This window comes from Euleptes europaea, chromosome 3 (genome assembly GCF_029931775.1).
Source record: "Euleptes europaea isolate rEulEur1 chromosome 3, rEulEur1.hap1, whole genome shotgun sequence".
NCBI classification, from domain to species: Eukaryota; Metazoa; Chordata; class Lepidosauria; order Squamata; family Sphaerodactylidae; genus Euleptes; species Euleptes europaea.
In genome coordinates, this window is record NC_079314.1 from 106,396,882 (window position 1) to 106,421,117 (window position 24,236).

Consider the following 24,236-nt stretch of genomic DNA (forward strand, 5'->3'; position numbering starts at 1 on the left):
CCCATTCTGCAAGGGGGCTGGTCTGTCTGGGTAGGCAATGTGAAAGGCGTTGACGAGTTTGGGGGCGGAGACATCCCGTGCACGAACCCATTCGTCATAGGCAGGGGGGAAGTGTTTCCAGCGGACCAAGTATTGCAAGACTCCATGGTGTATGCGGGAATCCAGGATTTTAGAGACTTCGAAATGTTCTTCCCCCCCCACCATTATGGGCTGTTTAGGAGGCGGCTCCGGGTGCCATTGCGGGGAAGCAACATGGGGCTTTAGAAGGCTGATATGGAAAACGGGGTGCACACGCCTCAGGGTTTTGGGGAGAGACAGTTCCACCGTGACAGGATTTATGATGCGAATGATGGGAAATGGGCCAATGTACTTAGCATTGAGCTTATGGCACGGCCGGGTGGAACGCAGGTTCTTGGTGGAAAGGTATACCAGGTTACCCACTTGCGGGTCCCCCCCGGGGGAACGATGCTTGTCGGCCTGCGCTTTGTATTTGCGCTTGGCTCGGTCAAGGTTGCTAACCAGCCAGGGCCATGTGGTACGGAGGGTGTGTGCCCAAGAGGCAATGTCGGCATCCCCCTCCCCCTCCAAACCTTCTATCGGGGTGATAGGACCGAAGTCCTGTCCATACACCGCATAAAACGGGCTGAAGCCTGTGGACTGATGTACAGCATTATTGTAAGCATATTCTGCAAAAGGCAACAGTTCTACCCAGTCATCTTGGTGGTAGTTGACATAACAGCGCAAATAACATTCAAGTACAGCATTGACACGTTCGGTTTGACCATCCGTTTGGGGATGGTATGCACTAGACAACCCCTGTTCTACCCCCACCAATTTGAGAAAAGCTTTCCAAAACTTAGCAACGAAACTACTTCCACGGTCGCAGATTATTTTGCGCGGAAACGAATGTAGTCTAAAGACATGTGACACGAAGAGGCGGGCCAACTTCTGAGCGGAGGGGATCCCCGCACATGGAACCAAATGTATTTGCTTAGAAAATAAGTCAGTGATAACCCATAATACAGTTTTTCGCCTGCTGAGAGGGAGATCCGTCATAAAATCCATAGCAATCACTTCCCAGGGTCTGTTGGGTATTTCAAGTGGTTGCAGTAGACCTGGGGGCTTGCCTTGAGAACGTTTCACTGTGGCGCAAATAGGACAGCTGCGAATAAAAGAGTCAATGTCAGAACGCATTCCCCCCCACCAAAATTGTCTGCGCAACAGGTGAAGGGTTTTCAGGAACCCAAAGTGTCCAGCTGTCTTTACTCCATGAGCCAAGTGTAAAACGTCTTTTCGGAGCGCTTTGGGCACATACAATTTCGAGTATTTGTACCAAGAGCCTCCTTGTTCGATTACACCAGGAGGCAGGGTTTGATCTGAGCGTTCCATAAGGCATTGTTCCCGAAGGGACTTTAAGAAGGATTCGGAGATGGGGACCCCCCCCTTGGTCATAGTGGCATCAGGAGCAGTCATGGGGGTTGACGAGGGGGAAGCACTTACTTGCGGTGGTGTGCAGACTGCAGGTGGCAGGGCGGCCGGTGGAGCTGGAGGAGCGGGAGCGCCGGCCATCGTGAGTTTCGGTTGCGGAGGCGGCTGGGCAGCTGGTAGGGCTGGAGGAGCTTGCGCTCCTGTTATTGCGTGCTTCCGTTGCGGTAGCGTCTGGGATCGAGTTTGTACAGCTAGTACAGGCAGGGCTTCTCTTTGTGCGGGTGTAAATAAAGAGTTTGTTGGCCGATTGAGTTTCGCCGGGTATTGAGGTAACCGGGAGAGAGCATCTGCGAGAACGTTTTGTTTCCCAGGGACATGCTTCAGGACGAAACGAAACTGAGCAAAGAATTCTGCCCAACGCTGCTGTTTTGCGGACAATTTATGGGACCCCGTGAGGGCAGCTAGATTTTTGTGATCGGTCCAAACTTCAAAGGGGACTTTAGACCCCTCCAGGAATTGTCGCCATAGAGTAAGTGCATGGTGAACGGCCGATGCCTCTTTCTCCCAAATGGGCCAGTTCAATTGGGAGTGCGCAAACTTCTTCGAGAAGTAAGCGCAAGGGTGAAGGAGACCATCCGGTCCTTTTTGAAGAAGAGCCCCTCCCATAGCCACGTCGGAGGCATCGACTTGCACAATGAACATTCGATTCGGGTCTGGGTGCCGTAGCACGGGTTCCGAAGTGAAGAGGCGTTTGAGGGCTACAAAAGCGGTTTGGCATTGATCAGTCCACAGTATTTTAGCGGAGGGTAAAGTAGCCGAGTTTTCTTTACCCTTGGTTTTCAGCAGGTCGGTAATGGGTAGCGCCACTTGGGCGAAGTTAGGGATGAACCCGCGATAGAAATTAGCAAAACCTAGAAACTGTTGCACTTGTTTGCGGTTGGTAGGAGGGGTCCAATCGAGAACGGATTGGACCTTGGTAGGGTCCATGCTAAGGCCATGGTGGGAGATTATGTATCCTAAGAACGTTATTTTGCTCTGATGAAATTCGCATTTAGCCAACTTTGCAAAGAGTTGGTGATTGCGCAGGCGCTGCAGAACTTCTCGGACCAAACCTACATGCTCATCCATGGTTTTTGAATAAATAAGAATGTCATCCAAATAAACCACCACCCCGCGATACAGCAAATCGTGGAGGATTTCGTTGATGAGTTGCATGAAGACCCCCGGGGCCCCTTTCAACCCGAAAGGCATCACGAGGAATTCAAACATTCCAAAACAGCTAGAGAAGGCAGTGAGGGGCTCGTCTCCTTCGCGGATGCGGACCCGGTAGTAGGCTTCTACTAAGTCCAACTTGGAGAATATACGACCCTCCTGCAACTGCCCCAAAATATCTGATATTAGTGGTATAGGATAGGCGTTGGCTTGAGTAACTGCATTGAGTTTTCTGAAGTCAATGCATAGGCGAAGGTCGCCCTCCTTTTTTCGGACGAAAAATGCAGGGGCTGAGTTTGGGGCATTCGATGGGCGAATGAACCCTCTGGCAAGGTTTTTGTCCAAAAAGTCTCGTAGTACAGTGCGCTCGGAAGCGCTCATAGGGTAAATTTTACTCTTGGTTAGTGTGCAGTCCTTTACCACTTCAATTGCACAGTCAGTGGCCCGGTGGGGGGGTAAGGCATCACATTCTTTAATGTTGAAGACATCAGCAAAGTCTTGGTATACATCAGGGAGGGATGGCGGTGATGGGACTTCGGAGATTAATGCCGAAGCGGGTGGAGACAGCACCGCAACTTGCTGTCGGTGCTGGTCGCATTTGGGGCTGGCAAAGGAGATCGTGTTCGTGTCCCAGTCTATACTGGGACTATGACCTTTAATCCAGTTAATTCCCAGGACCACTTCAAATCGGATAGGGGCTATGGTAAAGTCTATTTGCTCCCAGTGGGAGCCAATTCCCATCGCCACCCCTATAGTGCGATGATCAACTGGGCCCCCTTTGAAATGGCTCCCATCCATTTGGGCAAAATGGACGGGGGCTGGTAAAGCCTCGGACTTGACTTTGAGTGCTGCAAATGTGGCTTCATTGATGAGAGTGCGAGCGCAACCGGAATCAATAAGTGCTTTGACAGGCAGTTGGGGGCCCCCTTTATAGTGTTGTAACACTGCGTCCACATACACCGTACTTTCTACTTCTTTCACCTTCGTCGGTTTCGTAGGTTTTACAGGAGAAACTGCGGGGGTCTGCGGGGACGTTCCATTCACCGCAGACTGTGACCGGTTATTAGACAGGTCAAGAGGCGAGTCCAGGTTTAGCACTGGGGTATCCTGGAGATGATCCCTGTGCGAAGATGGAGAATGGTCCCCCACTGGGGCACTTATAATCCGAGACCCGGAGGGGTCTGTAGAAACAGGAAGATCGGGAGAGTCTCTGAACAGAAGTGCAGAGGGTGTGAACCGACCTGGCGTTGTACTGCGGGCGGTCGCAGCGCCTCCGCGTTGAGACCTTCCCCGGTTTTGTGAGAGGTCAGGAAGCGAGTCCAGGGTTAACGCTGGGGTATCCCAGGAAAGATCCCTGTCCGAAGACGAAGAATTGTCCCCCACTGGGGCACTTGTAATCCAGGACCCGGAGGGGTCTGCGGAAGTAGAAAGTGCAGAGGGTGTGGGCCAACCCGGTGCTGTACTGCGGGTGGCCGCGGTGCCTCTGCGTTGAGGTCGTCCCCGACCTGGCGTTATACTGCGGATGGCCGCGGCGCCCCGCGTTGAGACCTTCCCCGGTTTTGCGAGAGGTCAGGAAGCGAGTCCAGGGTTAATGCTAGGGTATCCCAGGGAGGATCCCTGTCCGAAGACGGAGAATTGTCCCCCAATGGGGCACTTGTAATCCAGGACCCGGAGGGGTCTGCAGAAGTAGGAAGTGCAGAGGGTGTGGGCCGTCCCGGTGCTGTACTGCGGGTGGCCGCGGTGCCTCTGCGTTGAGGTCGTCCCCGAGCTCGGGGCAATGCATTCGGTCGAGGGAGTTCCAGGCGTTGAGGACATGCTGAAACAAAGTGGTTCATCGCGCCGCAAACGAGGCAAGCTCCCCTTTGGAATCGGGATTCGCGATCTCGAGGGGGCTGTGCTGATCTCTGCGGGCAGGGAACGGAGACTTCGAGGGGAGGCTTTTGGTCTCCCCTCACCGTGGGTCACTGACAAGGTAGTATCTCTGCCGAGCCGGCAAAAGAGATCTTCAGTTTGGGTAGACTCCATGGAACTGGAGGTAGTACGGGTGCTGGTGTAGATCCAAGCAACGGGACCCCTGGACTTCCTGGGGGTGGCAGGACGGGAGCTCTGGGGTCCCCTGGCGCCACAGGCACTGCTAGAGTTACTGGCAACATGGGCGTTCCGCCCAGAGGTGCCGCAGGTTGCTGCGGTGGAGCCTGATCCGGAGACCCTGGTTGTGGAGCTGGGGCCGAGCCATCCGGGTCGGCTTGTATCTGCTGCAAGCAGTCGTTGTCGTGAAGCAAAACGTGCATTTGACCCTGCAAGTGGGCCACCCGGTCTATGTGTTCCCGATTGTGCTGTCGGAGCAAAAACATATCCTTGCCCGCATCACCTAAGCGACGGGACTGGCTGATTCGGAAGTTTGCAGTCCAGAGAGTTTCCTCATAGTGCAAGTCCTCTTTGGTTCCCTTACGATCCGCTAAAACTTGATCCGTTTCAAGTTTGGTGGTCAGGGTCGTGGTCACTAGTGGCAGAGCTTCCTGCTCCCATGCCGACATAGAGCCGGCTTGATCCGGAAGATCCAGTTGCGGCAGGACCTGAACCGCTAAGGTCGCTGCGTTGACGCCAAAGACGGGGGTTGACAGCTTAGCAATCCCGGCCATTGAAGCGGTGGTCGAGATCATTCCGTGGAGGAGCGCAACCATCCGTTTTGCCAGTACTTTTAACCCGGCTCCGCACAACCGGGCCAGTTGAGCATCCTCCACTAGACAATCTGACACTAGGAGGTCGTGGCGGGCGCTGGCCTCCACGCTACGTCCTTACAAGTCCAGTCAGGCGGCTACGTTCCACTTCTGCCCGATGAACGTAGTCTAGGGCGTCCCCAAAGGAAGGTATCAAGGAGGAGACCCTTCCAGAGCTCCTGCTCCGGGGAACAGATCCACCGGGACCGGGCTCACTCGGAGAGCTCTGTCGTAGCTCCCATCCGAGCGGCAGGCGAGCCACACGGGGCTCCAGGCACGGTAAACTCACTCGGAGAGCTTTGTCTTAGCTCCCATCCGAGTGGCAGGCGAACCCTCCTGGGCTCCAGCCTGACTGATGAAAAGGGTGATGAAGTGGATAGCTGTCATAATGTGAGCTCTTGACCCAAAGAACCAGAAATCACCACAGAGACATTTAGAATCCAAGCAGATGGCTTTTACTGGTCAAATAGGCAATACAGTGCACAGAAGATAAAATGACAGCTATGAGTGTCTTGCTAGCTAGTTGGCAATATAAGGCTTGAAAACGGCGGGAAATTACAAAGCATCACCAAAGCCTAAACAGAGCACACTTTCCCAGGCTTTGGTATGTGGCGCTGTCCTTGAGGTCTGGACGGTTCAGCAAAGGAACAGAGGCAACATAGAAACTGAGATAACAGCCTGACACAAGCACAGTATACCATAAAAAAGAGTGCTTAATTTTAAAAGGAATCTTCAAAAGGAAATCTTTATATTTTTGCCTTAATCCACCTTCCCTTTCTTGTTAAACTGTTGACTTTTGATGGTAGCTATAGTGATAGTATAATTGGGGGGAAATATAGTAATAAAACCACTTATCTTCCCAGGTTATGTTCTCACCTGCATGCTGCTTCTCTGGCTACACCAGGTCAAATTTTCTTAGCTAGTGTATCTGTATGAGTCCCCCACCCTTCTTTATAGATTTTCTCAAAATGAGGTAGTGTTAAAATAGATTTGGCTGTTAGAGCACCAATAGCCATGCTGACCTTTATGAAACTTTGATTTGCTGAAGAAGGTCCAAATGAGCAGAAGGAAAGAATGTACTTTTCAGTGTCTGTTGTTTGGAAACTGCAATTGTACAAAACTGACATGTGGTTTACACGTGAGAGGTGAATGACACATCACTGCTGTCAAATGAAAGGTTGAGCTGAAGCAAAGGGCTTTTACTGAACATAGTGGGAGAATACCACTTCTTTTATTTATTTATTCATTCGACTTCTATGTTGCCCTTTCCCAATCAAGTCAGGCTCAGGTCAGCTCACAGCAGATTCCAATAACAATTAAAATCACATCAATTTACAATTTAAAATCCTCAGTATCTCTTAATATCCCAATGCCGCCCTTAAACCATGACAATAGTGGGGAACCAATCAAAAAGGGGAAACAATACGGGAAGGGAGGAACAATGAGGTACCCTCAATCAGGGAAGGGATGGGGAATGAAATAGGTAAAAGGGAGGGGAGGGAGGCCAACTAAGATGGAATCTGTCAACCGTAGGCCTGGCGGAATATCTCCGTCTTACAGGCCCTGTGGAATTGCATCAGGTCCTGCAGGGCCCAGGTCTCACTTGATAGAGAGTTCCACCAGGCTGGGGCCAGAGCCAAAAAGGCTCTGCTTGAGGACAGCTGCTTGCTCTTTTGGCCAGGGACCACCAGTAAGTTGTTCCCGGCTGAGTCTGGTGGTCTTTGGGGTGTGTGTGTGTATCAAGAGAGGTGGTCCTGCAGGTATGATGGTCTCAGACCATTTAGGACTTTAAAGGTCAGTACCAAAACCTTGAACCTGATCTGGTACTCAGCCTGGATCAGTGCAAGTGAAATATGCACATTGGAAGAGCACTGGGGGAACAACATACACACAGGTACATGATCACACCTCCTCCATAGGGCCAGACCACTAAATGTCAGGAGTGGTGGGCAGGTTACAGGCTTAGTCCACTGGCATTTTGTCCCAAATGTAATGCTTTGACTTCTCCCCATAGGACTGCTTATGACACAGAGTGACATTACTGAGATCCAGTATGTGAGGCAGAAGACAAATTTCCCCACCCACTCAATATAAAAAATGTAGTTGGTACACAGCCTGCCTTTATATGCATAGTCCCACTGCCACATCTGGGTTCTGTTTCTTGGTTATATATGCAGAATACCAACTTTCGATTTTGCTTATTGGATTTGCCTGTTGTAAAACATGTTCTATTGAATGTACATATTGAATTTCTTTTTTTTCTTCCCCTGTCTTTCTCTCAGGTTCCAACTATGCGAGTCCCCGTCCTGTCCATGCCAACATGAATGCCAATGCAGCTGCAGGGCTTGCACCCGAGCATATCCCTACTCCAGGTGCAGCCCTTTCCTGGCAGGCTGCTATTGATGCTGCCAGGCAGGCCAAATTGATGGGTGCTGCTGGCAATGCAACAATATCCACTGCCAGCTCAACGCAGAGGAAGCGGCAGCAGTACGGGAAACAGAAAAAACAGGGTACCACCACAGCTACACGGCCTCCCCGGGCGTTGCTGTGTTTAACACTGAAAAATCCCATCCGGAGGGCATGCATCAGTATTGTTGAATGGAAATATCCTTTTTGGTGTTGTGACATTGAAAACCAGCAGGTTGTCAGTACGGATCAGATTTGATTTACAGATGGAAATGAACAGGTGTGTTAGGGCGACAGGAAGATCTAACAAATGTAAATAAACAGGTGCATTAGGCTGATAGCTCAAGGAGAATTTTTTTTAAAAAACCAGTGATCTTCAGCTCTTTGGAACCAGGGACCCATTTTCAATTCCTGGGTGACTGCATGGGATCCACTAAGCTGCAGCAACGTAACAGTACAGTCACATGCCAGGAAGAGGGGGAGGGTAGTGTTATGTTCTTTCAGATACCAAGGCCAGGTCAGTGGGCAGTAGACCAATATGGCTGGGGATATCAAACACCAGCCAAGCATCAGGAAGTGCACCATAGTGAGGAACAAGCCATGGACCAGAGCCTTGGAGGAACCCTTTCCACTGCTGAGTGCCCTCAAGACACTGTCCTGATGCTCCTCTCAGCTTGCATGCAGAGAGAGGTGAGGGTTTGGCACCCTTGATCTCCATGCATGCATCCTAACAGCATATCCTTCCAAAAAGCAGGAAAAAAATTATAGTGGCTCTGTAGAGGCTTCAGACCTAGTAGGTTGGGCTCTGTGACCCAAACTGAGGGTCCTAGCCCATGGCTCGAACGTCACTGTTTTAAACTACAGGAGTAGTGCATAATTGGCCCATGTCTATAGATTCTCAAAGCACAAGGCAGGACTACATACAGAAGGCTGAAGGACTGCCAGAAGAGAAAAAGCATTTTGTGACTCTCTTCGCTCAAATACTGTGTGTGTTTTGGTCAGGTTAGGAGCCAGCCTTACCTGCCCTCGCTTTCTTTGCCCTGATATGAATCAAATGGGTACATGGCTTCCTGTAAATTCTATTGACTGATAGCTCAATAAGCCAATAGAACAAATGCCTATGATCCTTCAACAATTAATTTTTAAAAAATCTCATTGGTAACCCAAAGAGAGAGAAACGCAGTTTGAAATACCCAAATGACCAAAATGTTAACAACATGCTGATGCTACTTTACAGCACAATCCTAAACAGAGTTATGCCCTTCTAAGTACACTGAAATAAATGGAATTAAATAGGTGTAACTTTGCCTAGGATAGCCCTATTAGAATATCAGTTTACAGCTGTAGTGAAAGGGTGATTTCAGGGGATCGGTTTTTCACCTGATCTGAAGCAAAGACCATTATTTTATGAAATTTATTGTACAGAATTGATTCTGATCTTTTTAATCTGAGGAACAACCCTGAGAGATAATAAATTAAGCTGAGTGTGCACGACTGGTCCAAAGTCACCCAGCAAACTTGTTCAGTAAAGGTGGGGATTTGAACCTGGGTCTCCCAGATTCTCGTCCAACACTCTAATTACTAATTGTTTTTGACAACACAGAAACAGAATTTGCATTGGCTTTCCCTAGGCACTTTTTTCAACCAGAAATGGGCTCGACTGAGAGAATGGTGCTTGGAGAGAGGGGCTGCAGGAAGATAAACCAGGGGAGAGTTCAGTTCCCTCATACACACATGAAGCTGCCTTATAGTGAATCAAAACATTGTCCAATCAAGACCACCGTTGTCTATTCTGGCTGGCAGTGGCCCTTCAGGGCCTCGTCTCAGGCAGCGGTCCCACATCACCTACTGCTAGATCATTTAAACTGGATATGCTGGGGATTGAAACTGGGACCTTCTGTATGCCAAGTAGATGTTCTACTGCTGAGTCATGGACCCTCCCCTGCACCTCTTTTGCCCCCTAAATTTGCCCCCTCCTGCTTTCTTTGTGATTGCAACAGATCTAGGTTTTAACACATAGATCAGCTGCCTACACATCTAATATGGTAAAATTTCCAGCAACCTATGTCCCCAAGGAAGCTTGGAGGGACAAACACAAAGATGGATGAAAGGCAAAGCATATAATCCTATTAGATGCTGTTGAAAACGTTTTTGTTTTCGAGACGGGGGGAAAGGTTAAAAATGGATTTGTCAATAAAGGTTTCATAGTTGGCCTCAAGCATCTACTTCTTGTTTCGGGGACCTAGTTTTTTTTTAATCCTCTTGATTACTTTTATTTCTTATCATTCCTGACACAGATGCCTAGATTTTTTTGGCATGTCATGATGGATGGCTGACTTGGGGGGCCAAGCTCATATTGGTTTCCGTGCTTGGCATCTCGGCAACCATGCATCTTTAGGCAGAGAACACAAGTGGAAGCCTGATAAATGTATGAGATCAGTGCTGGCTGAACAGATTGATGTATTGTAAAACAGGAGGTTGCGCTGATGAGATCTGGAAATGACTGAAAAAAGCAGTTAAGTTAGTCTCTGAGGGATAATGATGCTTTTGAAAACAAACAATAACAATACAGTTTAAATCCTCCCACTGACTCACCTCAGGTACCAGAATTCTGTGTCATAACGCATGTTTGAGTTGCCACTGGTTTACTGCTGAGAAGTGGCAGCTGCCATTCTGCTTTAATTCCAGTTCCAATGCAAAAAGAGCGCCTGTATGCAAACTCTGTGTTCGATTGGGCTATCTAGGAATCTGCCAAATAATTCATTGAGAGGTAAGGTGTTGTGTCTGGCCAAGAAGAAAAGTCTTCGAAAGGTTGAAATGGTTAAGAATTCTAGATAGTCTGGTAGCACTGGAAAAGATGGGGTATGCATTTCCATTTGGCATCACCACACAGTTGAAGATGGTCCCTACATTCCAAATCTGTAAGTATCTGTTTCATTACTAAAGGTAGTTCTGAGGGAAAACTTGGATAGGAAATTTGGGGAGAGGTTGTGGCTCAGTTTGTAAAACATCTATTTGGCATGCAAAAGGTCTCAGGTTCAATCCCTGGCATACAGGGACTAGGCAAGTAGGTGATGCGAAAGACCACTGCCTGAGACCCTGGAGAGCCACCGCCAGTCTGAGTAGACAATACTGACTCTGATGGACCAAGGGTCTGATTCAGTATAAGACAGCTTCATGTGTTCATGTGAAATCTGTAAACTTGAAAGTCTTTCGTCTGTCTTTGTACAAGAGGACACAAAAGGGTCAAGCTCAATTTACTAAAAAAAAGTACAATGAGTTGAAAAGAAATTTTGATCATCATAATAGGTTGTGCTGGTCACTGTAAAATTATGGATAGGGCACTAGCCATTGGACACAACTGGAACAAGATCTCCCATCTGTTGATATGCAAGCAGACGTTGGTCTAATGTGACAGAATCTGTTTATTTTCAATGGCCAATGGGGCAACAACTGCTTCTGTTACATAGCAGTTCAAATTCATACAGTGTGGTGTAGTGGTTAAGACAGGTAGTTTGGAGTGTTGGACTCTAATCTGGGGAACCGGGTTTGATTCCCCACTCCTCCACATGAGCAGCAGACGCTAATCTGGTGAACCGGGTTGGTTCCTACACTCCTACACATGAAGCCAGCTGGGTGACCTTGGGCTAGTCACAGCTCTTTCAGCCCCACCTACATCACAGAATGTCTGTTGTGGGGAGGGAAAGGGAAGGTGATTGTAAGCTGGTTTGATTCTTCCTTAAGCAGTAGAGAAAGTTGGCATATGAAAACCAACTCTTCTTGAACACATGAACACATGTAGCTGCCTTATACTGAATCAGACCCTTGGTCCATCAAAGTCAGTATTGTCTACTCTGACTGGCCGCGGCTCTCCAGGGTCTCAGGCAGAGGTCTTTCACATCACCTACTCACCTAGTCCCTTTAACAGGAGATGCCGGAGATTGAACCTGGGACCTTCTGCACACAAAGTGGAGGCTCTACCACTGAGCCACAGCCCCTCCCCTTCTCCTCCTTCTCTATGGGAGCCACTGGAAACACAATCACATGGGGGCAAGTCCACATGGAAAGGCTCCATGTGAAGTGGCTGCAGCTTGCTGCGAGGTTAAAGTAAATTTGTCCTTGTTAATGCAACAGCCTTTTTTCTGTAGACTGTGCTGTCATGGTGAACAAATGCCAGAGCTGGGTGCAAGGGAAGAGGGCTGCTTCACATGAATGGATTTCGGCATGGGGCTGGCAACATGCAGTTGCATTTCCAGGGGGTGCTATGTTTGGTGGTTTACATGTGACAACTGACCCTTCTCTGCTGTTATCTTCTACTTATTATAGTACACTAGGTGCAAATGATAACCTCAGCACTGTTCATCAGTCCCATTAGGGGTGGATATAAGGACAGTTGAAACAGATATTGCAAGGGTAAGCCTTTACTCACATCAATTGGCTTTAGGATTTCCAGGTCCCTCTTTGCTACCGGCCGGAAGTTTTCAGGGTGGAGCCTGAGGAGGGCAGGGTTTGGTGAGGTTGGCAACTCTAATTGGTTTATTGTTCCCCGACCCAATCCAGATGCTCACAAAAAGTGGCCAGAGGCAGAAACACCAGTAGGAATTCATTCCTTTTTAGGGAGCTCCGGCTGCATACTTCATAGGTAGTAAAATGTATTTTTGGCAAATATATATATTTAAATAGACAAACACCTCAATATCCTTGGGTTGAAATATTTACAGCATGGGAGTATGAAAAGCAATCACTTTTTTAACAATTAAGATTGATTTAATTCATGTCCTTAATATATTCATGAGGATGTTTAAGGGACATAATCAAAGTCAGCATATGTGTTTGTGTGTGCAGAATAAGATGAAGAGACATTGTATGTTAAAAATGAACCTCTACACATTTTTAATCCTCAAGTGTTTCTTTGAATGCATGTCTCTTAAATTGCTTTTCAAAAGGTGAGGAAAATGGGTTGAATAATTTAGAACTATTGTGTAGAAGATTTGGGAGAGATTTTCTTACGTGGTAGCTATAATATGCAGGTTGAAACTGTATTGCAGTAGGGAAGTATGAGAATTTATTAGAGGCAAACATTCTGTTAAATAACACCACAGCCCAAGTGGGGAAAATAAACTTAAAAGTCAATCTAAATAAAGAAAAAAATCTTTTAAGAAATCTGTGTTTACTCTGGCACGCGACTGGCCTACCGTGCTTTTGACATATTAGGAAGAAACTTGGCTAGGAGGGTTGAAAAGCACTTTAAAAGGCATATGTTTCTCTTCAGAATACAAGGGATTAGGAATGTCTTATTTAAACAGAATTCTTTTAAATCCTTCCCCCATGTAATTTGTGTATGTAAAAAACAAACCTACTTTCCTTAACTCCATTCCTCAGACCATTTGAAATTATTATTTTACTGACTATTTTTGCCAATTGTGTGGCCTTAGCTATCTATATCCCCTTTCCAGAAGATGATTCCAACGCTACCAATTCCAATCTGGTAAGTCCTCACTTTTGTCTACTTTGTTGCTATCTGTGCAGCATTACAACTTTACTAACTACTTGTAGGCCTCACTCAGAACTCTATAGAAGTTGTTGAAGATTGGGAGGAAAAGTATACAGCCACATAGTACCAAAGATGTTTCAATTTCAGGTTGTTGTAGTCTTGAATTTTGATTAGTGCATACTTTATCCTGGAAACAATACAGACCTATCTACACAACAGACTTGTGTTGGTTTTAGGTCCATTATCATGACCACTGCCAAAGAGAACTGCTGCTTAGTAAAAACTGTTTTGCTGTTTAGTTGAGAATTTTGTTAGAGGTTTCTAGCTGTCCCAGTTCCAGATTACAATTCCCAGAATTCCTTGAGAAGAGGGGATGATACTTAAAGCAAGTAAAGTCTGTAGTGTAGATATGCCCTGAGCTTTTTGGGTTTGTAGTTTTAACTTTCCTGTGTTTTTGAACAAATGCCTGTTTATGTTTTGAAGGTAGTTTTTAATTGCAGGTGCTGATTTGTTTCATTCGTGTGCTATTTCGGTTGCATCGGTTTTATAAAGAGATATTTAATTGATTGGACCCTCCTTTCACCTGGGACTAGGGTGTATGGTGCTTTGGAATGTGTTCCCATTGTACACTGCCACTTGTGTTCAACAGATGCTTGGTTCCTCTCCCCCCCTTTTTTTTGCATAAGACGTTTTCTGTGTTCTGCTTCCACTAAATGAAAACAGTAATGCCAGTAGTTTAGCACAGGTTTGTCTGTAGAGTGGAAAGGGAGGAAACTGTTTACTTTTGGCTTTACATTAATATCTTTGCTAAGTAAAAGAAGCATAACTTAGAGTTGGACAACTGGAATGTAATGCATATCATCAGAATAAATGGTTGGATCCAGCCAGCTTTACCCCTCAGTCTGTTCCCTTTCTTACTACAGCACCTTTGCTCCATGCAGGTCCCATAATACCCAGCATAGCCTTTTGGTGGTCAACACATAACCACCATGTAACCCATTCTGCCCCTTTTCAACAGTGGAAAGCTGGTTGGATCTAACCCCAAATATTTCTTTCTGCCCTTTCCTGAGAAGTTGGATGAACTCAAGACCTTCTCTGCTATGAATGGGGGAAAAGTGAAAACCTGATGTAACATCTTTCCCAGTGTTGTTCAAATAAAGATTATTCAGATTCTGTGAAGGCGATGTCATTCTTTTGATTACTGCCAAAGGAATTCACTGGGGTGCAGTGAGGGTGGAAGAGTTTCAGGCAAATGAATTGAACTTACAAAACAAGACAACTAGACCTGTATGTGTGTTCTTCAGGCATTGGCCCCATGATGAAGTAATTTCATAAAACAGTTCCTGGTGAGCTGATGAGGGGAAGGCTTCAGAATTTGGCTTGATAATAAACCTCGTGTTACAAATCTTAAGCTGTGGCTGGTTTTTGTTTTTTTGTTGGTGGTTTCTTGGAGAAAAAAACATGGAGGTCAGGAAGGAAATTCCAGGCCTATTTTTAAGACTTGAAGGATTTTACCATCAGGTGAAGTATATGGATGAACTCATGATATGCCCAGAGCTGGATTTGTGCACAGCCTAACTAAGCTACAGTTTAGGACCTCAGGTTATAAGGAGCCTCAAAGTAAAACAATACAGATTTTTTTGCTATGGAGTCTCTTCAAGTTGACACAGTTTCAGGGTTGCCAACTTGGGGTCGGCAAATTCCTGGAGATTTGGGGGGTGTAGCCAGGGAAGTGGGGAGTTGGGGGAGGGGGGACCTCTGTGAGGTATATTGCCACATAGTCCACCCTCCAAAGCCACCATTTTCCCCAGGGGAACTGATTTCTGTAGTCTGGAGATCAGTTGTAATTCAGGAGATCTCCTGGCCCTACCTGGAGGTGGGTAACACCACATAGTTTAGAACCTGAGCAGGTCTTAATCTGGTCCTGATTATGCTGCTTTTTTCCACCTGATGCCTCACTACAAAAATGAAAGGGACTAAACTGACAAGTGTCATGGTGCAAATACTTAATTCTGTAATAGAAAACACACGTGCATGGCTATGTATGCTGCATAAATGGATCTCTTTCGCATAGTTTATGAAACTAGGAATACTCCCCTTTTGTGTATTTTGATGTCTAAAGGTAAAACATCCAAAGGAAAGTGAATACTTGTATATGAATACAAATAAACCGTTTGCATTTAGCGACACATTCTTGTGATTAAAGTCTTGATGATGGAGCAATATTTTCTCCCATTGGGGTTGGAATGTTATTGTTTGCAACCATCATGTGAAATTGCAGATGAATGAATGTCTGAGTTTAAAGGCAATATGAATCAGTGAATCCAGGTTCACCATTCAGCACACATTTGATAGGGAGCTGTCCCCTGTTGTTTTATGACATGTTCGCCATATTCATATGTTATATTTTAAGTACATTTGTAAAACATATTGCATGTATACCTAAAATGTGTGAAGTTGACCTAAGAAACCGTGGTCTTGGTATTTTCTTTCCTGACGTTACGCCAGCAGCTGTGGCAGGCATCTTCAGAGGATTAACACTGAAGGACAGTGTCTCTCAGTGTCAAGTGTGTAGGAAGAGTAATATATAGTCAGAAAGGGGTTGGGTTGAGCTGAATCATTGTCCTGCAAAAAGTATCAAAGGTAATGTGCTAATCATTGTCCTCCAGACTAACAAAGACTACAGTCAACAATAGCCATGCAGATTAGCTTTGGATTTCACACATTAACAGATCACTTCAGGATACAGTGGTTCCATATTAACCACACCCTCATTAGCACATTATCTTGATACTTACAGGACAATGATTAGCACATTAGCCTTGATACTTTTTGCCCGGATAACCCACAAGAACCAATGAACTCTGACCGTGAAAGCCTTCAACAATATTTTGACCTAAGAAGTTTGAAAATGCCTGTATTGCCTTTGGACATGTGTGTGTATGTTAAGTGCTGTCAAGTCGCTTCCGACTCATGTGGCTACCCTATGAATCAAAGATCTCCAAAATGTCCTATCTTTGACAGCCTTGCTCAGATCTTGCAAATTGAGGGCTGTGGTTTCCATTATTGAGTCACTCCATCTCTTATTGGGTCTTCCTCTTTTCCGGCTGCCCTCAACTTTTCCTAGCATGACTGTCTTTTCTAGTGACTCTTGTCTTCTCATAATGTGACCAGAGTACAATAGCCTCAGTTTAGTCATTTTAGCTTCTAGGGTCAGTTCAGGCTTGATTTGATCTATACCCCACTGATTTTCATGCAGGATGCTTAAATAATATACAGCATTTCTTGTGTCTATAGTGGGACTGTGAAACCAACATTGGCCAGAACATTCAATCATTTAAACAATAATTCTTTTCTGTTGCCCATCCCACATTGATAGTAAACACCTATGCAGAAAAGCAAAGTGCCGGCTGTTCAAAGCCACTTTTAGTGGGAAATTCTGGTGTGTTTTTTAATGCATTCTACTATTGGTATCTTTTCCTACATTTTATTTGTTTACAACAGGTTTGTGAATAGTTCCTTGCAGCAAGTAAAAGTTGCTTCTAGATGGTGAGACAGGGAAGTTTTAAAAGCACTGTTGCATTTTCCCCTTTTAGATTACAAATCATTAACATGCATGGGAATATATTAAGGTAAATGCCAAAAACTTTTAGCCTGCCAGGGAAAATATCTGGACAACCCAAACACCTAAAGCTAAAGAAGCGTGCAAATGTTCCTTCAGATAAATTCAACCTGCGTATTTTAAATAATCACAGCCAATCCACATCTATTACTATATATGTATTATATATAAATATTAGTTTTGTGCAGATCAACAGTGTATCTGTATTCCTGAACCAAACATGTTGTTTTTGTTTATTATTCCATTAGTTCACATAGGGATTACTCCTACGCGAGTCCACTCATAAGTAAGTCCAGTTCCTACCTCACAATGTTGTTGTGAGGATAAAGTGGAGGAGAGGAGAATGATGTGAAAAGATGCTTTAGGTCCCAATTGGAGAAAATCAGGATATAAAACAGTGGGAGGAGAGGGGAAGGAAGACAGAAACAAGGACAACAGGAGCAAGGCATTTTACATTGGCATCTTAAACTTTGATGCTGGTTCCACAGAGTTTGAAATATTGGTTTTCTAGCCATGACAACTGTTGTGAGTGTGCTTTGTCATCTCATTGGATTATTCATTCTAGGGTTTCTGTACTCACCACAATTCTGTCGCTTTCACATTATTGTAAATTAGACTTTGCCTCAGGTACTGGTTGTTTTTCTGTTACAGTAGAGGGAAGCTGCAGTTACTTCTGGTAGAGCTCTAGTCAGCTAAGTGTCAAGTGATTGGTTCATCTTTGGGAAACATTGGATGAGATGGTGGGTCGAGACAGAGAAAGCAGCTTCACAAATGGTACCTTTTGTAGATATGGAAATCAGATGCACTTACAAAGAAGAACCATTTTGCCAGAGAAAATTACTTGTAGCTATTGCTAAATGAAGCGGTTTGTGACAACAACCAAGGAGTAAAATATTATGGCTCCAATCTAGATCTGTGCTTTCTCCTTTCTCTTCTCAAATTGCATCACTCCTGGATTTTAAAGATGAACTTGCAGTACAGTAAAGAATGGGAAAGATATACCATACATGTGGGGGGTGGGAAGGCTACCCCTTTGGTTGGCCACTGTGTGAACAGACTGCTGGACTTGTTGGGCCTTGGTATGATCCAGCATGGCCTTTCTTATGTTCTCTTGAATGTACAGCTAAACTCTTGAATGTGACTGTTGCGTACAGGCAGGGACCAGGCAGAGGTGCTTGGCTTCTGACTCCACTCCCAGCAATGGAGAGTACTGGGGGGAGCAGAACCTGTCGCGGTTTACTCTTCCCGGTAGTGTGGGTGGACTGAGTGTGTAACCAAGGCAGCACTCTAAACAAGGAACAGGTCTACTCACCAGAACGAGCTCCTTTGAATCAAGGACTAGGCTCGGTCCTCCCAGGTTCTGCAGGGATACCAGAAGGGCAGGAGCTGGTAGCTGGCACCTAAGCGAAATAATACTGAGCACAGAGATCTCAGCACGAGCCGCAGCGCTTGCAGCAATTAGCAAAGTTGTTCCCACACTGACTGACTGGCCAGCCTAAGATTTATGGCTGTTCCTCCTCACTCCCTTCCCGGACCAGCTGTTCTGCATCACTTGCTGGTGTTGACTCCTGCAAACACCTACGACCAATTGCCTGCAATCTCGCGCTGCGACGCCTCTCCTGCAAACTGAGCCGAACCTTTGATCTTTGACGGCTAACTGGGCTGGGCGAGTCTGGAGGTGATAACCTTCTCTGTTCCTCTGCTCCTTCCCAATATGAACCACCTTCTTCTGCATCTGCCGTCTTTGCTGGTTCAGACCTATGGTCCAGTCGCCCTGGTAAGACTTCCACTGGTGCATCACCCTGCTCTGCCACTCCTTCCTCCTCTTCTTCCGAGGAGAGTTCAGGCTGACTCATGACAGTGACTATAGATGTGAAGGCCAGGGGGAGGGGGAATTAGAAAAAACCACATTTCCTTCACTTTTATCCCCCAACCGCCCCCCCATTTTTCAAATGGAAAAACTGAAAAATTTGGGGAATACTGAAAAAATACTTCTATGAAATATTTTCTCTTTTCAAATGAGTGAAATACTTTTAAAGACAGGGTGGACACACTGTAGACATATACAGCTCTTAAATCTAAGATGTATTTCTGCACAAGGAAGGATACCTAATCTTCATGAGGAGATAGTGTTGCCAACCTCCAGGTACTGCCTAGAGATCTCCTCCTAATACAACTGATCTCCAGCCAATAGAGATCAGTTCACCTGGAGAAAATGGCCGCTATGGCAATTGGACTCTATGGCATTGAAGTCCATCCCCTCCCCAAACCCCGCCCTCCTCAGGATCCGCCCCCAAAACCTTCCTCTGGTGGTGAAGAGGGACCTGGCAACCCTATGAGGGGAGCATACCAGGGCTTTCATGGCTTCTCAACAGCTGCATGCCTTTTTTTGTCCTTTTGGCATGTCATGGCTGACCTTCTCACCTCTCCCTCAAACCACTGTGACACATTTACCCACAAACTGGGTGAAAAGTAGCTTATTGCCCTATCTTGCAGGCGGGAGAAAGAAGATCAGAAGGTGGTGGTGCAGAAACTGCACCAGAGACTCAGAGGAAAACTGGAAGTTTCACTGAGAACTTAGCTCTCTCTAACCAGATAGCAAAAATTAAAATATATGTGCTAAGATATCAGAGGGTACATCAACTTGCAGTTGTCTGTCGAGTATTGGGTATACATTTAATTTTGCTTGTACAAAAGTAAGGCACTTATAACTTTTAAATTCCATGAATATGTTAAATATTGCAATTTTATATGCTAAGTATATTATAAATGATGCATTTTATGTTGTTAAAGCAGTAAAACTGGTTGAGGTTTGATAGGACATATATTACATATATTTCAGTTTCCCCTAACATTTCCGATATTTGCTGGAAAAAACCTCCCCCCACCCCGTGGCTTCAAAATGTCCAGAAATTTTACATCTCTATGGCACAGAGTGGTAAGCTTCAGTACTTCAGTCCAAGCTTTGCTCACGACCTGAGTTCGATCCCGACGGAAGTTGGTTTCAGGTAGCCAGCTCAAGGTTGACTCAGCCTTCCATCCTTCCGAGGTCGGTAAAATGAGTACCCAGATTGCTGGGGGTAAAGGGAAGATGACTGGGGAAGGCACTGGCAAACCACTCCACAAACAAAGTCTGCCTAGTAAACGTCGGGATGTGACGTCACCCCATGGGTCAGGAATGACCCGGTGCTTGCACAGGGGACCTTTACGTTACCTTATGACTTTTCCTTAACTGTGACTTTTCCCTTCTGTTTGATGTGCTGCATGATTCTGAATCATGTTTATTGGAACTAATTATGTATTTATTATATGTGTTTAGGACTGCAGCCTTAGTTAGTTGCAACTCACTTTTGTTTGGTTGCGCTTTTATGTACAGGTTGATATTGCCTGTGGACTATATGTTATGTTGCACAACAGTTAAACACCCCCCCCCCCCGGTGTTTTATTCTGCAAACCATATTGAGTCTTGAAGTGGACTTCCCATCAGAAGCAATAAAAGGTAATAGTATAGTAGTTCCTACTTTGCTGTATTATTAGGGATACCATCCTCCAGGTGGGATCTGGAGATCCCCTGGTATTACAGCTTATCTCCAGACTACAGGGATGAACTCTAATAGGCTTTTAATCAGAATTGTCCCTTATGAAAGAATCCTTGGGCTAAGACTCAGTTGTGAACACACCAAGGTTTTAGCATTTTAGCATTTGGGCAACATGTTGAAAGGCGATTTCTTCAAAGTATGGTTCATTTTATTTAATCAAGATAAATAATTTTCTTCAAAATGCCGTCATTGTCATGGTACCATGATATTGATGTCCACTTGCTAATTAGTTCATCAAACATATGCAAGATGGGTATTGAAGTAAAATAGTTTTGCAGATCTGTATAATTTTTAATAATTATTTGTAAGGGAGGGGGATTGCACAGCATTTCCACACAAACTGGAAAATTACAAAATGTAATAGGGCATGGCATATAACTACTTCCAGGATTGAAAAACCAAGTATTAACTATGGGCAAGATTGCAAAATTAAAAGCCCATTGATAATTATTGAGAACAGTGCATCAGTTGGAAGGCTGAAAGAGTAAATCTGAACTGCTGATGGCAGTTGTTACAGAGACAGCTGCCACACATCTATTGGTAGCCAAAAGAAGAAATGAGGATGGCCACTGAGATAAAGCTAAGAGAATAATGGTAGTTAGAGCTACAAAAATCTAAAGGTTAACACTCAAATGTAGCTTTGCTCTAAAACATAGGCACCCAACCTTTTTGAGGCTGCAGGCACCAATTCTGACATAGTGTGGTGGGCTGAGCCACAACAGGGCCACCACAAAATGGCTGCTGCAGGGGGTGAAGCCAGCCTCAATATGGCTGCCACAACTTACCTTCAGTCATACAGTGAAGATCCTTGTGCTGTGGTGCCAAAGCAATGCTTTTTAAAAATCCACATAGCCAATCAGAAGCCTTGCTGGGCAGAAACCCCAACTGGCCCTGCCCTAGGGTTGGGTACCCAAGGTTGGGTAAAAGGAAGAAAACAAACAAACAAACAAAACACACACACACACACACACATACTGTAAATATAATTTATTGGAAGCGCTATGTAAAGGTTAAGAATATTTTTAAAACATTAAAACAGCACAATGGCATTTCCTAAGGTTGACATCTGTAACCACAACCAAACGTGTTTCGGCCTATTGGGCCTTCATCAGGGGTTAATTAAAACCCATGTTATGCCGGCACACACTTACAGAAATAAATAAATACATATGTATACAAACAGTTCAAACCCAACCAGGCATGTGTATAGGTTGTAAAATTTATTGCCAATTACTCAAACATCTGGTCAGATTAGTTCTAGTTGCAATACTGGTTAGTATATGTCTCTCATATACTATGTGTGCAGGTATCAACCTAGCAGAGCAGAAGCCTTGCTGGGCAGAAGCCCCAACTGGCCCTGCCCTAGGGTTGCCAACCTCCAGGTAGTGGCTGGAGATCTCCTGCTATTACCACCAATCTCCAGCCGATAGAGATCATTTCACCTGGAGAAAATGGCCGCGTTTGCAATTGGACTTTATGGCATTGAAGTCCCTCCCCTCCCCAAACCCTGCCCTCCTCAGTCTCCGCCCCCAAAATCTCCAGGTATTTCCCAACCCGGAGCTGGCAACCCTACCCTGCCCACTTTCTAAAAACATTTGGTGCATTTCAGGAAAGGTGTCGGTGGGGACCATGGCTCCCATGAACACCATGGTGGGGACCCCTGCTCTAGAACGAAATGTGCTTCTTGGAGATCTTTCCCTGTATGCAGAAAGAAAACAAAGTACAACCTTTGTTGCCGAGAAAATAGTTTCCCACTTTTTCCTCAGATACTGTTTATGCATTATGTGTAGGCTGCAGTCGCTGAAGCTGGTATCTGTTGAATAGTGCCAGTGATGTCATAACTGCACCGTGTCAAAGTTCCTCTCATCTTATGAGCTTGATATACTGTGTACTTTTTTAAATGTTAATTTTGTTATTTTGCATGGGACTGTTACAGGATTGAGAGTGGCTTGTAGGAAGGCACGGAAAGAAAAATATGCAGCTGGAACATGCTTTGCAGGATTATCTGAATAAATTGTATTGATTAATTTTGTAGTTAAACATATACTGTGTATCACTTTAAAGGGAAGGAGAGAAAGGTAGAGTTAGTCCACTTGTGGGAAGCCAGATCTGACCAGCTCCTCAGGGGAAGCCTTCACTTGGGTAATGTCTGGCTTCACATTCACTTTGCAATTTAATTCTGAAAAGAAAAAAGGAGTTGCCATAGCAACTTCCACTATCCTGATTTCCAGAGACATGGAGAACCTTCTTAAAAAACAACAACACACACACACACACACACACATTACCCACTACATGATGCATAATGTCTTTAAAAAAAAAAAAGTTGAAGGAGAAAAATAGGTTTATATTCTAGTAAGCTAATACCTCAGATTTTGAAAGTTCTTTTAAAAATACATGATAGACATATTTTCAATTATACTTTCATTCCTGAAGAATATGGAAAGAAAATCAGTACAAGATTTTTTAAAAACTTAGTTGATAAATTAGGGAGTATGTTACCAGAATATAATAATACTTGATGTTACCACAGTATTATCTTAACCCCAGCCCTTTAAGGTAGATCACTGTTGTTATCCTTGTGTTGAATCATAGAGTTGGAAGGGACCACCAGGGTCATCTAGTCCAACCCTACACAATGCAGGAAATTCACAACTACCTCCCCCTCACGCCCCCAGTGACCCATACTTCATGCCCAGAAGATGGCCAGGGTGCCCTCCCTCTCATGATCTGCCTATAGGGGGGTTATACTAAGAGAATGTGGCTTGTTTAATGAAGAGGTGAAATATGCTGTAGACGCTTCCTGTTTTGCATCTCAGTGGTTTAGCTACAGGAGGTGTCTGTTCATGGTCACTTCTAGTCAGCCTCTGTTTTAAAAATCAAACCAAAATGATAGCTATTCACCACAGATTTGCTAAGGATTTTGTTATGTAAAATGAGCTGCACATCAGAGACAACTGCTTATAATTTTTTCATAATGGTAACGGGGGGGATTAGGATCTGTTGATTAGGGAATGCACCTTACTTCTGTGTTTCTCCCTTTTCTTAGACATGCCAGTACATGTCTCGTGTGATGCCTGCTTTTGAAACATCACGATGTGGGAAGAGTTTTAGAATCATAGAATCATAGAGTTGGAAGGGACCACCAGGGTCATCAAGTCCAACCCCCTGACCAATGCAGGAAACTCACAACGACCTCTCCCACACACCCCCAGTGACCTCCTACTCCATGCCCAGAAAATGGCCAAGGTGCCCTCCCTCTCATCATCTGCTTAAGGTCATAGAATCAGTTTGCTGACAGATGGCCATCTAACCTCTTCTTAAAAACCTCCAGGGAAGTAGAGTTTACCACCTCCTGAGGAAGTCTGTCATATCATGTCTGAAAACATGTGAAAGAAATGAAACACTGCATTTCTAAACCGTGTATCAGCCTTGACATAGTTCTGTCCACACCTCACATTTTCTCTCAGAGGCCTGGTTCGCACAAGCATGTTCATCTGACATGCCTTTTGAAGCTAACATAAGAGGCCCAGAACCTCTTCGTGTTTTTAAAAGTACATAGTCCTTGTACAGCCTCTGCTAGGGTTGCCAGGTCCCTCTTTTCCTCCCGCAGGAGGCTTTCTCATTTTAGCGTGTGTGCGCGCATGCACACCCCAATGCACGCGCAGCACGTCCGGTTTAGAACCGGAAGTTCTGCCTCGCGAGGGGCCTTTATCTCTTAGTTTGAGTGGTAAAGCGGTCCTTCACCACTCAAA

General features: G+C 45.3%; 1 protein-coding gene across 1 annotated transcript in view; it reads left to right on the forward strand.

Annotated features, from left to right (window-relative positions):
• Positions 1 to 24,236, forward strand: part of CACNA1C (calcium voltage-gated channel subunit alpha1 C) — a 575,193-nt gene that overhangs the window by 43,874 nt on the left and 507,083 nt on the right. Inside the window, 2 exon segments of the mRNA XM_056845863.1 lie at positions 7,643 to 7,976; positions 13,149 to 13,254. Coding sequence (XP_056701841.1) covers positions 7,643 to 7,976; positions 13,149 to 13,254 — 440 coding nt within the window.